This window comes from Acanthochromis polyacanthus, chromosome 16 (genome assembly GCF_021347895.1).
Source record: "Acanthochromis polyacanthus isolate Apoly-LR-REF ecotype Palm Island chromosome 16, KAUST_Apoly_ChrSc, whole genome shotgun sequence".
Classification (NCBI taxonomy): domain Eukaryota; kingdom Metazoa; phylum Chordata; class Actinopteri; family Pomacentridae; genus Acanthochromis; species Acanthochromis polyacanthus.
This window is the reverse complement of record NC_067128.1, coordinates 9,294,267-9,308,054: the sequence shown is the minus strand read 5'-3', so window position 1 is coordinate 9,308,054 and position 13,788 is coordinate 9,294,267. Positions and strand designations below refer to the sequence as shown.

General features: G+C 38.4%; 1 protein-coding gene across 1 annotated transcript; it reads right to left on the bottom strand.

Annotated features, from left to right (window-relative positions):
* Nucleotides 1-6,540: 6,540 nt before the first annotated feature.
* On the bottom strand, nucleotides 6,541-12,237 carry LOC110960236 (cysteine-rich venom protein TEL1). Its single transcript, XM_022207404.2, has 6 exons — nucleotides 11,930-12,237; nucleotides 11,595-11,685; nucleotides 9,769-9,911; nucleotides 8,664-8,758; nucleotides 8,028-8,110; nucleotides 6,541-6,682 (listed from the first exon to the last, which is right to left on the bottom strand). The coding sequence occupies exons 1-6, from the start codon at nucleotides 12,044-12,046 to the stop codon at nucleotides 6,675-6,677; spliced, it is 537 nt and encodes a 178-aa protein (XP_022063096.2). The 5' UTR covers nucleotides 12,047-12,237; the 3' UTR covers nucleotides 6,541-6,674.
* Between the last annotated feature and the right edge of the window lie 1,551 nt (nucleotides 12,238-13,788).

Here is a 13,788-nt window from a genome sequence, read left to right as displayed (position 1 = left end):
AATGCTGGCAGACTGGAGTAATGTGAAACAAATTCATCTTCAGTCAGGGGTGAAAGTAGTTTTAAATTCTTGCCGGAACTATTAGTAATAGTTCCGGACCGTTCCGGTTTACTTTCACCCCATTCTGTCGATGCTAACCATTGTAAATCCTGTTGAAAGTTTTTCAGCCAATCACAAGAACGTGTGGAATTTCACGTGTAACTTATTGCTCGTCCCAGTGCAATAAATCAAGCGCACCTATTTGCTATTGGCTGCTACTGGCCATAACAATCGCTGTGTTACGGAAGTAGACACGCATGCGCACTCACGTACTGCTGAGTGAAGTCTGGTCGATATCTATGGATAGCAGGCATGCCGGGCGGTGTACCGGCATACCCATAGATACTGGTGGAAGAGCGGCGTACCGCCAGCAGATCTTTTGCCAGTACGCAGTTCCGGACCGTTCCGGCTTACTTTCACCCCTGGTGGCATCTCCCTCAGACAGCGGAATAAACCGTGGCATCTCGCCCAAACAGCGGTAAAAGTACTGGCATTAACCATGGCATGTTACCTAAACAGTGGCATTAACCGTGGCATCTCTGCTGGCATCTCCAGAGGCCACTGGAAATGCCGCTGCGGCAGTGGCATCTCGCCCAAACAGTGGCATTAACCGTGGCACTGCGGCAGTGTCACAAAAAGTGTCACTGCTCGCTGCCAGTGCCACAAATCGGACCTGCTGTCTCTCCAGTCACTTCCTGATTTTATACTCTCGAAATCCCCTGACAAACTCACAATACACATGATTTAAAAACACCTGTGTTGGGGGTGGCCTGGCTCAGTGGGTAGAGTGGCCATCTTGCAACTGAAGGGTTGCCGGTTCGATCGCCCGGCCCGTCGTGCTCATGTTGAGGTGTCCCTGAGCAAGGCACCGAACCCCTAATTGCTCCTGATGGGTCGTGGTTAGCGCCTTACATGGCAGCTCCCGCCATCAGTGTGTGAATGTGTGTGTGAATGGGTGAATGTGACGTATCTTGTAAAGCGCTTTGGGTACCTTGCAGGTATAATAAAGTGCTATATAAATACAGACCATTTGCTGTTTTCATGGGATTTGAAGCTAAAAATAAAGTCAGACAACGGTAACACAATAAATAGAAAAGGAATTGCTTTAACTGCAAAATATCCACCATGTCCACGCTGCACATCGTTTGATATAGAGACCAAACTTTTTCACTTTGTGAAGGCGTTAAATAGAAACTTGGTTTTCTTTCTGAGCCCTCTTTTAAATTTGTTTTTATTAAGTTCAATTTTCCAGTTTGTACTTAATATGTAAACATTTGTTTACATTTCACACAGTGACAGATTATGCGTTGACATACACTTTGACAAAATAAATTTATTTAAATTTCAAAAATTAATTGTTTAATTGATGGAAAATTAGTCATATTTGGCCCTAATAGTTGCATTTGTGATGACACTGACACCGCTGATACAGAATTCAACTGTAGCATTACACATTTATTTCATTAACATGATCATTTGGATTTTGCAAAAAATACAATATAGGAATGACAAGAAGTGTTAAATACTCAAATGACCCCAGATTAGTTACCTTGTCAAATAATTGTAATGCAGAGAAAACCTTATATTTCAAACAGCTTTTGTTAAGGTTTTTTCCTTTGTTCGTGGTCATTTGAAGTACATATTTTTTGTAGATGTTTATATCAATGCAGAGATGTGAATCAGCAGTGAGACTTGGTGCTTTTGTCAGTAACACTTTCAGATTTATTTTGGTCTCCCATTTGTTTTTCCACACAATTTAGAGAAAATGTTACACTTGCTTTCTTGGGCTCGTCTCAGTCCGTGTAGTGGAGTCTTTAATCTTGGTTTTCAAGTCAGTTGAAGAAAGTAAATCAAACAGTTTCCTTCACTGAGCCCTGAGATCTTTGGTCGGTTCTAAATGGACTGAGCTCTTTTTTTTTTTTGTTGGCATCCTGTTTCTAATCCAAAGGGACTGTGATGCAGCGAGATAACAGCTCAGACTAAATGAACTGTCTTTAGTCTGGACAGACTGATGGAACTGATTTTTCTGAGTCTTCCTGCCTATGGATATGTCTTTTCTGTACTTTCGCCGACGTATTTTCCTCCTTCTTTTTCCTCTTATCTCCTTTTTTTGGACACTGTTCATTTCATAATTTCAAAAGATGGTAATGTATGCTCTCCACTACAAGACTTATTCTTACTGGAAGTACAGAAAGATGTCTGTTGGAGTTCTAATAAGTTATGTTGACAAATCTGATTTTCCTTCAGCCTGAGTGAGTTTAGATGCAGTGACCACACAGAAGGAGTCGATCTTTGCAGCAGAATCTTGCTGGATTCTTCAGTTCCCATTCATATAAAATCTAAAAGAGCTTTAACAAGCGTGTAAATAGTAATTATTTTCCCCATATTACACGATCTGCTGTGCAGGAAGACAAACTGACGCCAAAGTCGTAAACAATTTCTGGCCCTGGGACTAACTGTTGAGGCTTGCTGCTGCAGTTGATAAGCCCCGCAGGATGGCAAGAAGGAGCTTATCAAGCTTGGCCAAACCAGAGGTCCTCTGCTATCGCTGGCACTGGTACTGGCAGAGGAAAACTCATCTCCTTATCTCCCCTCTGCTGTGGAAATGACGCTCCTTCCAGTTCCCCTGCCCAGTCACTTCAGGTGGCTCTCTCCTCTGCCTCCTAGTTAACCTCATCATTGCAGAGGTGGAGTAGAAACAATAGGCCCCCGCGCTCGTTTCACTCCTACATGCTGCAATAAGATGAGAGAGGCTTTCACGGCATGCAGACAAGGTCACAGAAACTCAGCCCGAGTGTTTATGTTCACTGAAAGAGTTTGTTATCACATGGAAAAGGAGCTAATTTCTACACAATGGCAGTGCGTGTGACAATATGGCAATAGGAAATGTAATGTTGGAACGGATAATTTTATGAGCCAAAATGAAAACAGCCTCTGCTGGGAGTGGAAACTCAAGAGTGGCTTGTCAAGATCCAATCAGGATGACTTCCAAAAGAACCTACAGATCCATCCTCTCAGATGCAAACTGCATGAGCCTGACTCACACAAGCGCAGCCTTATTTGAACCGAGTGCCCGCTGTGCAGCCAGAACATGTGTAGTTGACCCCCGAGGAGAGGCGCACTCTCAACCTCAGATGGAGGAAACTAGGAGCTATTTTTTTTTTCAAATGAACTGACAAATTAAAAGGCTGCTCTTTGGAAGAAAAGGAGACGTCATGCTGGTCATGAGGGGCTGGTTCTTCTACAAGTAAAGACAGAGTTGATGATCTGTTCCTGGATGTCTTTAAATTGAGAGGTTTGCAATGTTTGGTTCTCCTTTTTCTATTTATGAGGCATACAATAGTAGGACATTAATGTTAAACGTAACAGAAATAACGTCTTTATGACAGTGTTAAAAACATTATAAGCATCATAAAAGTATATTTTATAGCAGACCAACTGTATTAGATTCCAAGAGCTTATGTAGGGATGCATAGTACAGAGACTACTCAATGTAAGCATTCAGTTACCACTGGATATATGTACTGTATATTGTAGAATTATCACTAATGCAGTCACGTGTGAGCTGGTCATTAACTAATAATGCTTGTTTGTAGCTTGAAATAAGAATTACACACCGTTTCTGCACTAGAATTACAAACAGTTGATTCATACTTAAAAGAAATTCAAATATTCCTGCTACAGTTGCAGGTTTGCTTTATTTTTTATTAGAATATTAAACTTGAACCAAACAGTGCATCAAAAGTCTGCAACAAATACTGACTAAAGCTTAAATACAGAGTTCAGAAAGTTATAATGGAGTTAACACAATATTTCCTTGTGTAAAGTTGTAAAGTAAAGCCACAACATTCACCCTTATATACTGTTCATGTTTATGCCTTTACAGTTCAAGAATGTCCTTATAGTATGGGTCCATAGACATTCTGTATGTATTTAGAATGTCTAAATAGCCTATGTCAGATTAGTAAACGTATGATTAATCCTTAATAAATGTTTCAGAGAGCAGGGAGAGTGTATGTTTTAATTTTTACAACCCTTTTTTAAGAAAAACGCCTATTACAGTCTCATGTCCTGTTTTACATGAGACATAAAAATTATAATGATTTAAATATATTTTATTAAATTTAAAAATGGCATGAACATTGTGGAGCTGTTAGAATTTATAACAATCATGTTTAGCCACTGCAACCATTAAAGGCTGTCCTCGCTGCTATATCATAGGAAATCCTTATCTCTATTAATTCAACATTTACTCAGAACACAAAACATTCAATAATAAAATGCTCATTATAAACTAGTCTCTGCATTCAAAACAATGGTTGAAAACTAGTGGAAGTAGCCCTGACCCTCTTCATCACAGGGGCTGTAATCATTGATAGATCTAAAATCCATCTCAATAGATACGGGTCAGATTTGACCCAAAGGAGATGACTTTTCGGGTATTTTTACTGCTGTCAAAATGGGTCAAATTTGATCTGAACAGTAAGTAAGGGTTCATATTGTGTAGGTTCCTTCTGTGCTGCAAAAACAGCTGTGAACTGTAAAGACATGGACTCCAGAGACATTTGAATGTGTCCTGTCCTGTCTGGCACCAAGACGTTAGCGGCAGATCCTTTAAGTCCTGTAAATTACAAAGTGGGGCCTCCTTGTTCTCCCAGCACATCTCACTGACACTTGATTCGACCAAGATCTGGGGAGTGTTACCCTGCTGAAAGGGGCCATCAGGAAATACTTTTGCCATAAAGGGGTGTATGTGGTCTGCAACAATGTTTAAGTAGCTGGTACGTGTCAAAGTGACATCCACATGGATCGCAGGAATTGGTGTTTCCCAGCAGAACATTGACCAGAGCTTCACACTGCCTATGTTGGCTTGACTTGTTCCCATAGTGCTTCCATCTACTTTACACCATGTAAATCATGATACACTACAGCATATAAGTCACCTACTTCCATTGTTCCATGGTGCAGCTCTAAAGCCCACGTACCCACTGCTTGGCTTTCAGAGGTGGACAGGGGTCTGCATGGGCACTCTGACTGGTTTGAGGCAATGCAGCGTCATATGCAAAAATCTGTAAAACAACGTGGCACCTTACTATCAATGCTCATAACCTTGCTGCCAGTTTACCCGTGGTCCTTTCTGGGTGTTACAGCCCAACCTCTAGGGTCAGCTGGATGTAACAAAATAATCAGATGTTATTGGTTCAAGTATAAAGCAATTTATGGCTCAATAGCAAATTTATCAGAACAGGGATCAAACAAAGAAAACAAGACTGGTGTGTGTTGCCAAATCAAAGAACAAAATCAAACCAAATGAAGACTAGCAGAGTATCTAACCTAGCTAAACACAAGCTAAGCTATACTCCCTTGCCAAACTAACAGAACTAACTACACAAAACTGGTGCCTCTAAATACAGATATTTAACACGCAATACATGAAGACTTGAATAACGAGTAACTTCTCGCGAAGTTGGCGGGCTGCTAACAGGAGCTAAGTCTCCACTGAGTCTGGGGGCTCCGCATCGAATTAGCAGCCACCAACAGAAGCCCTAAATGTTCGTAGTTATCCTTCAGTGACTGGATCTGATTGATACGAACACAAACAAAACACAAAGAGGCACCAGGGCAAACTGGTTACAAACACCAGCCGCCATGACCGAGAGTCTTGGTTGCAAGTATATACTCATGTGCAACGATCGCCGACATGTTCAGGAGGAAGAGTTGTAGTGGCGGACCAATCCGAGGACCAGGCAACTGGGATCTCGAGCTCAGTCTTTGGCCAGGTGTAATCAATCCACTCCTCACATCATCCAGACACAAAGGCTGTACAAAGTCCATTTCCCTGGACCACTTTTGGTATCTACTGACAATTGGAACACTCCACAACATCTGCTGTTTTACAGATGCTCTGACCCAGTTGTCATCCCAATTTGGCCCATTTCAAAGTCAATCAGATCCTCATACTGCCCATTTTTCTTGCTTCCAACACATCAGCTTCAGGAACAGCTATTGTCTTGCTGCCTAATGCATCCCATGGGATCATATTAGTGGTTTTAATGTTGTGTCTGATGGAGCCATGATGGCACATAAGATGGAATAATATAAAAGTGCCTCAAAAATATACTCTGGCACAATGCTTTAGTGGCACAATGCAAAATTAGGCAGAAGTTGTTGAATTACACTGCTCAAATGTTGAATGCTCCATAAAGATAAAAAGAAATAAGATAGGAATCTATTATTAGTGGTGATATTATGAGCCAGAGCCAGCGGATGTGGTCTCACTGTGGATGTTGTTTGGCTTAGCTTTGGGATTTTTAAAAAAATATTTCCTCCTCACTTCTGCCAAATCAACCCTGGCAGCTTTTTCCACTTGTCCAGATAGTTGGTGTGCCAAAGTAAATGTGGGAGGCACCTATTTGCTTTCCAGCAGCACAAAAAGGTAACTTTTTCTTTTTAGGTTGTGGTTTCAGTGAGTAAGCTAACAATGCACAATACAATCACAAGTTTAATTTGCGAGGCCATTTATTAGCTCAAGCTACCGAGTCAGAGGGCATGTCGTATTTAGCTGATCTGATTGGTGCACTTGCAGGAGGCCACTTCCTTATGGCTGCAGCCCCACTGCTGCTTCAGCTTGGCAGTTACTTTTCTGATGAGTGTAGAGACAGGGAGGAAACAGAAAAGAGAGCATAAGTGACAGCACAAAACTAGCTCTGACTCTTATATTTAATTTCAATAAAAAAGCAGAACCTGTCAAACATTGTTGATATATTTTTGGACCATGACACAAACTTTAGTGTCAGTGTTAATCCAAAGAAAAGTTCAAAACTGTCAAACACATAAAAAAAAATGCTCTGCCTGACACTAAAACACTTCTAATGTGACCTTAGAGTACATTTTTGAATTTTTCAAACTGTTACAGCCTAATTTGATTAAGCTTGATAAACATATATTCTAATAGCTGACTGAAGTATTGTTTTAATGTAATCAGCTTTTTGCTTATTGAATAAAATGAACATTGTTTTCATTTTAAAAAAACACCATTATGACAATTAGATTTGCAGTTTAATATAATGTTAAACACATAAATATTTCCTATCTAAACATGAAACTGTTTTGGGGAAATTCTGAACATTTTTTGGTTTAAAAAAATGTTTCTTTAAGAATATTCACAAAAAAAATTAAACAAAATCCAGCGAAACTCGCCGGATTTTGGTTGATTTTTTTTTTTTTTTTGGTGAATATTCTTAAAGAAAACATAATAAATTTTACTGATATATATATATATATATATATATATATATGCATATGCTATCACTAGATATTTTTAGAATTTTTTTGGGATATTTTTGTCATTTTTCAGAAATACTTCGAAGAATTTTCTTGCCAAATATGGGGGATTTAAAAAAAAAAAACTTAAGGGAAACTTAAGGAATTACTGGAATTTTCTGAAGGCTTTGCAAATTTTCACAAATTTGGGGAGTTTTTTTTGCAGAATTTTTGTATTTTTTCAGACAAGGAAACCATATTTTTGGTGCCTATAAATGAAGACAACAGGAGGGTTAAGAAATGAATAACATGCAATAACTCGTATAACTGATCCCAATGCAGTTGTGTTGTTCAAATGTCTCTTACGAAAATGATCAAATTGTTTGGGTTCATTTTCAGTAAGAAGGGCAAAAAGCAAAGTGATTTATTCTTCTCGGTTAACACTCAGTTTTTTTCTAAACTTTGTTCACTTCATTTTATTCATAAACTGTTATTGCTTATAGCAAAGGTGTTATTGTATGAATTTGTTGGTTGTTGTCAAAAATGGTTGCATCAGTGCAGCACAATGCTAATATCCTTTTCACATCATTAAATCTAAATGCATCACTGGCTTTTTGCTTCAGCTCTGCTTCTGGGCTAAGCTGATGAAATAATTCATGTGTGCTGTGTCTACGATCTGCCACTTCCATTAACAAAAATGGACCAAAGCTGTATTTATCACTCACTGCACAGTTTGTTGTCGCAGGCGTTGGGGCAGTCGCCGCAGGAGGGTCCTGACTTGTAGGGGTTAGTGTAATTGTAGTTCCCGCTGTAATGTAGGCCAGACCATGAAATATTAAACACAACAGCAAAGACTTGCGCTGAATACCAGCCCAAACATGTCACGAATATCCTCTGAGAAGCCAGAACACATTGAAATTACTATTTCATGACCACTCGGTAAGGAGGAGGAAATAAGCTTAATGCAAATTGCACATTTCTCCTCATTATATGCATTACAGCTCTTTTTTATGCATCCATGTTAGTCATCTAGGAAGAATTGAAGGTAAATGAGAATGTGTTTCTGATGATTATTTCAACATAATTTGTAGCCGAATAGCACTCAGTAGTCTGCTGAGGTTTGAAACGCATAATAACTGGGACACAGGAAGAGAAAATGTCAGAAACAGAAGATGTGGATGGAAAAACAGGATGGTTATTTCATTTTTTATGGGGCTTCTTCTCCAAAATCCGTAGGGTTTTAGCGTTCGGCTCGTTTACCTCAAAGGACACATGACATCTGTCATGTTTATTAAAGACATTGAAGACATGCAATTTTCATCAATGTAAGGCATCAATATTGCAAAAAGCTTTGTACTCACGGTGGACAGTAGTGGCAGACGTAGAAGTACTTGTATTTAGAGTTGGGACAGTGAGCCATGGCACATCCAATCTGCTTAGACTTGTTCCAAACAATCTGTGCAGGGAAACGAAACGTAAAGTCACACCTGCTACATTCAGTGTTCAGACCAGGGGTGTCAAACATGCGGCAAACATACAGAGAAGACATTAACAGAAGATTGTGAATTTGTAAAACTTTAAATTTAAAATAATTTCTAGACAATCAGTTTTTTTGATCATAAAGTAAAATACTAGATTGTTCATTGTTCTTTTGTCATTTTGTCTCATTTTTGTAATATTTTGTCTTTTTTTCATTCTTTTTGTCTGACTTTTGTCATTTGTCTCATGTTTTTGTCATTTTGTTTCCTTTTTGTCTCACTTGTGTTGCTTATTGTAATTATTTTTGGTCGTTTTGTTTCTCGCGTTTGTAATTTTTTTTTATCTCTTTCGTCATTTATTTCATTTTTGTCTCGTTTTTGTCGTTTGTGCTTTTGTTGTTGCTTTGTAACTTTTTTGTTTTGTCATTTGACTCATTTTTTGTCTTTGTTCCTCACTTTTGTCATTTTGTCTCATTTTTGTAGTATTTTGTCTTATTTTTGTTGTTTTTGTCTGACTTTTGATCATAAATTAAAATGCTGTATTATTCAGTTCCAGATACCTGTGACTCAATGTTTTGTGCCTTTGTAGAAACACTGAGACCTAGAAGTCTTAATGTGTAAATGAACTGAGGCATAATGTTAAAGTTGATTTTATTTTTCTTATGAAATTTCAGGTTGTTCATTGTGTTTTGGAAACGGATCATTCCTTATATGTGAACATTTTCAGAAAGTACTTTTTTGCACTAAAACAAAGGAGAAATTTGGAGTTGTTGTTCTTTATAGGTTATTATGTTGTGATTTTACTGGTCACTTGACATCAGGTTGGGCTGAATGTGGCCCCTGAACTAAAATGAGTTTGACACCCCTGGTTTAGACGCTTAAAACCTCACTTAACACTTAGATCTAATAATGTATTTTCTAATCAAACGGTGACACATGAGCAAATCCATTATCCAGAGTCGATTAGGTGGAAGCAAACAATCTGCACCTGAGTGAAGTGTCCGACCACTCCTCCGTTGACTGATCCCACTCCGTAGCGCCAGTCCTGCACCTCGTCGTACCACCGCTGGATGGCGCTACTCCAGGTGTTCTTGTTGCTGGACATGTACAGGTTTTCCCCACAGTCGCCCGCTGCAGGTAAAGAAGAGTGAGAGAAATATTTCAGTCTCTGTCAGACAAACTCCAAAATGAATGTGAGCTCCATGAAAACTGAAGTGAACCCTGTCTGACCCAGACTCTCATTTTTGAAGACAGTTGGACACGTTATAGAGGGTTACATTAATGAAACTTAATGGCTCCTCAATTTGTTGCTTTATCCACTCAGATTAAATCTTTGTTAGAGAGAGATTATTTCTGAAATGATGCTGCATCTTAAACATGACCTGATTAGGTTAAAGACTGAACATCAGACACTAATGATCCAAATCTTCTACCTCTAATGTGATAAACGCATCTAACTACTACAGAAATTTTTAAAAAAGGAGGCAAAACGAGTTTTACATAGGGCTGAAGATTTGGGGTAAATAGGTAATTGCAGTATTTCTTAAAGGTATTTCATTTGCAACTTAATTTGTGGTGTATTTTCTTCTTGAATACTATTATCTGACATAATGTTGTACTTTTTTGTCCACCGTATTTCTAAATCTAGTCTACCACTAGCTGTGATCTCACAAATTTACACAAAAACCATTATCTTTCTAAAAGATCACTGCAAAAAATATGTAAAAATTAGTGATAATCTGGCAGAAGGGTGCTAAAAAAAATAGGTTCAAAATATATTTTCTAAAAAAATGTCCAAAACTTGTTAAAATGATATCTAATATCTGAAAAATGATTATATTCTTCTTCCTTTAAATACAATAAAACACTGTAATTTTACATAAATAACAATTTGTAAAATGGAGATTTGTGATGTTTGTTTTCTGATTTTACGAGAGATTTGCTTTTTGTAAGTGAACAGCACAAGGAAAATCTGTTTTACAAAAGACCTTTACCATTTTTACCTTTGAAATAGATTTTTTTTTAAACAATGGAAAATGTTTGAGAAATAAAAATGTATTTTATTTAATTTAAATACTGTAAAAAAGCTATAATTTTTAAAATTGAAAATTTTTAAAGGTGGAATTTTTTAAAAGAACAAATTATATTATACCATTTATAAAAAATATATATATACACTGATTTGATGTTGACTTTAGTTTTTAGTTTTGTACATTTTTTTCACTTTACAACATGAATTTTTATTGCTGGATTTTACCAAAATAAAAACAAACATTAAGTTTTTTTTGTTTGTTTGTTTGTTTTTTTACAGTGTAAATTGTATGGTAGAGCTGTTAGGTGGGCGTACCTCATAAAGTTTACAGGAAGCATACCTGCATTTGATTCAGTCCAGGTGCATTAGAGAAATAACACATGAAAACACTGCATCAAGCCTGCCACGATATTTTCCTTCTCTTTTATTCGCTTCAAAATCTGATGCTTTCTTGCCACCAAACACTACAGGTGTGATGGACACAGTCAAACTCCCTTATAATGGATCCCAATAAAACAGATGATTCAAATTAATTTCATTAGTTTGGGCTCCAGTGTAGAGTCACTACTTTAGAGGATTTTTTTTAACTCTTACTATGATTGAAAAGGACAAACTATTCCAGAAATATGGATTTCTTGCCATTTTTGGCATAAAATGGTCCAAGAAAAAAGACCTGTACTGGTCAAACTTGCACAGGATTTCTGCGTGGATGGTCGGTGTCAGTGTGTCTGACTTTCATAAGGTGTTTTTTCAAAGCGAGAGAGGTGTTATGAGGAACTCACTGCTGATCTCTCTGGAGCTGGCAGGGCTGTGGTTCATGGAGCAGGTGTTGGCCCATTTCTGAGTGTTGGCTGCAGCCTCCTTGTTCCAGCTCTGCAGGGAGCAGAGGACAGAGCAGCCATTAAACCACATGTCGACCACTACAGCATGCACGCCGAATAACACTCACTGGAAAATGATTTAATCTCTTTTTACACCGCAAGCTTCAATCAAACTCCGATAAGATCAACAGGCGAGTCATGCTCAGAATAAAATCTTTTTGTTGGCATCCAGTCAAGCACACTGTGCTTTGAATGTTTTGGAATGATATTAACGGCTTGTATTCCAAAGTTTTTACCGTTTTCAACATGTTGCTAGCTGGTGGTTTCACACCCCTCCTCAGACTGTTATGTATGTTCACAATTTCATTCTGTTCTGAGGTCATGACGAAGACGGCGCCTAAATAAGAGAGCATGAATGAGTGAATGCATATACAGAATCTCAGTGATGATTATGAATTCTAGTTACACTCACTCTCCTTTAGGTGTGATTTTCAGAGATGAGAGGGAAAATACTGGTTAGTTTACTGCACCACAAACAAACTGCTTGCATAAAACATACACGCAATGGACGAGATTTCATTCTGCTTACTCCCAAAGGCTCCACATCTGGCACCTGGAGGGCGGCAACGAGGCCGAGGGCACACCGGAAAGACAACATGCTGAGAGACATGGTGAAATCCAGGACTGTCAACCTCCAAGAGCCATAGGTGTGATTTATAAGTGCAGGTCCACACGGACACGTGGGAACTGAACACGCAAATTCAAGGGCATCTTAGTTTTTGGATCCAGGTGAAGATAGCGAAGCACCTGTGAAACATCCCTGGTGACAAATGCAGAAGTGCAGCTCTGTTGTTTACGCTGTCCATCTGTGATAAAGACACACTGTGTGTTCTGTACACGCTTAGTCTTTGGCAAGGTTATGAGGAGACAACAGAAAATAGAAATGGCATTAAAAGGTTACGTAAAACTGGGGATATTGACAGATTTCCCATTTCTTCTTATCTTGTCCTGGGCAGCTTTTGTAAAACATAACATTCCCAAACCTCTGCAGAGTTTACAAAACAAGCCTCCACCCTTACCAAACCTAGAAAATAATGATATAATCATGCATTTCCTTAATGTTCAAATTGGCACAGCTTTCAAAATTAATTTTAACTTTATTATCCAAAAGACAAATTAGTTTTGCGGCCTGGAAAAAAAACACAGAATACATACACTACCGGTCAAAAGTTTGGAATAGTTTTTCTTTATGTTCATGACTATTTACATTGTAGATTCTCACTGATAGCTTCAATACTATGAATGGACACATATGGAATTATTTAGCAAACCAAAAAGTCCCTTCAGTGAGAATCTACAATGTAAATAGTCATGACAATAAAGAACTCGATGAGCCCTCAGTAGAGGGCAGAACCACGCCCTCTGCTGGCGAAAATCCTGTCCTCCCTATACAACTGATGCAATATGTATCAATTTTGATCATCGTACGTATCTCCCTCCCTACTTGATCTGCTGACCTGTAACTCCACAACTGAGCAGGGGACCTTAGGCTGATCTTCAGTGCCAAGTTTGATTATCCTGACTTCAGCGGTTGCAGAGATATTGGACCGGACATAGCCACATACATACATACATACATACATACATGCATACATACATACATACATGCATACATACATACATACATACCCAGCCAGATACCGCACTGAATGCAATAACCCTGCCGACGTACCCGTCGGGCATGGTTAAAAATCATTAAATGAGAAGGTGTGTCCAAATTTTTGACTGGTAGTGTACCGTTAGAAGTGGAATAGCCTTGAGGAATAGGAGTTTTTCCCCAGGAACTGCCTTGTGGGGTTTTGGGGCTCCATTTTGAATCTTGACATCAGTGTCGAGAGTCATCTGTTGACAGAAATTTGGACAAGATCCTAATTTGCAAAACCAATCTCTAAGATGGGAGTTTACTAATATTGCCAGCAATATTTAAAAGAGCTGCATGTTTTCATGCCAAATTAACCTACAATACTTTCTTTGTATGTTATTCATTTGTTAGCAATAAATACTGTCACCTTATTTCTTTATCATAAAATGAGCCAAACTGATCATTTTATCAAATAAAGTAATCTCATCTTGCGTATTTATAGACAGGAAAAGT

Bases quoted from the DNA above. Each gene is read 5' to 3' on its own strand.
- LOC110960236 (XM_022207404.2), bottom strand. From the start codon at position 12,046: ATGCTCTCTTATTTAGGCGCCGTCTTCGTCATGACCTCAGAACAGAAT. The intron at 11,686-11,929 runs GTAAAAACTTTG...TGCTCCCTGCAG, and splicing joins CTAGCAACATGTTGAAAACG to AGCTGGAACAAGGAGGCTGC. The intron at 8,759-9,768 runs GTGCAGATTGTT...TTCCCTGCACAG, and splicing joins TGGTCGGACACTTCACTCAG to ATTGTTTGGAACAAGTCTAA.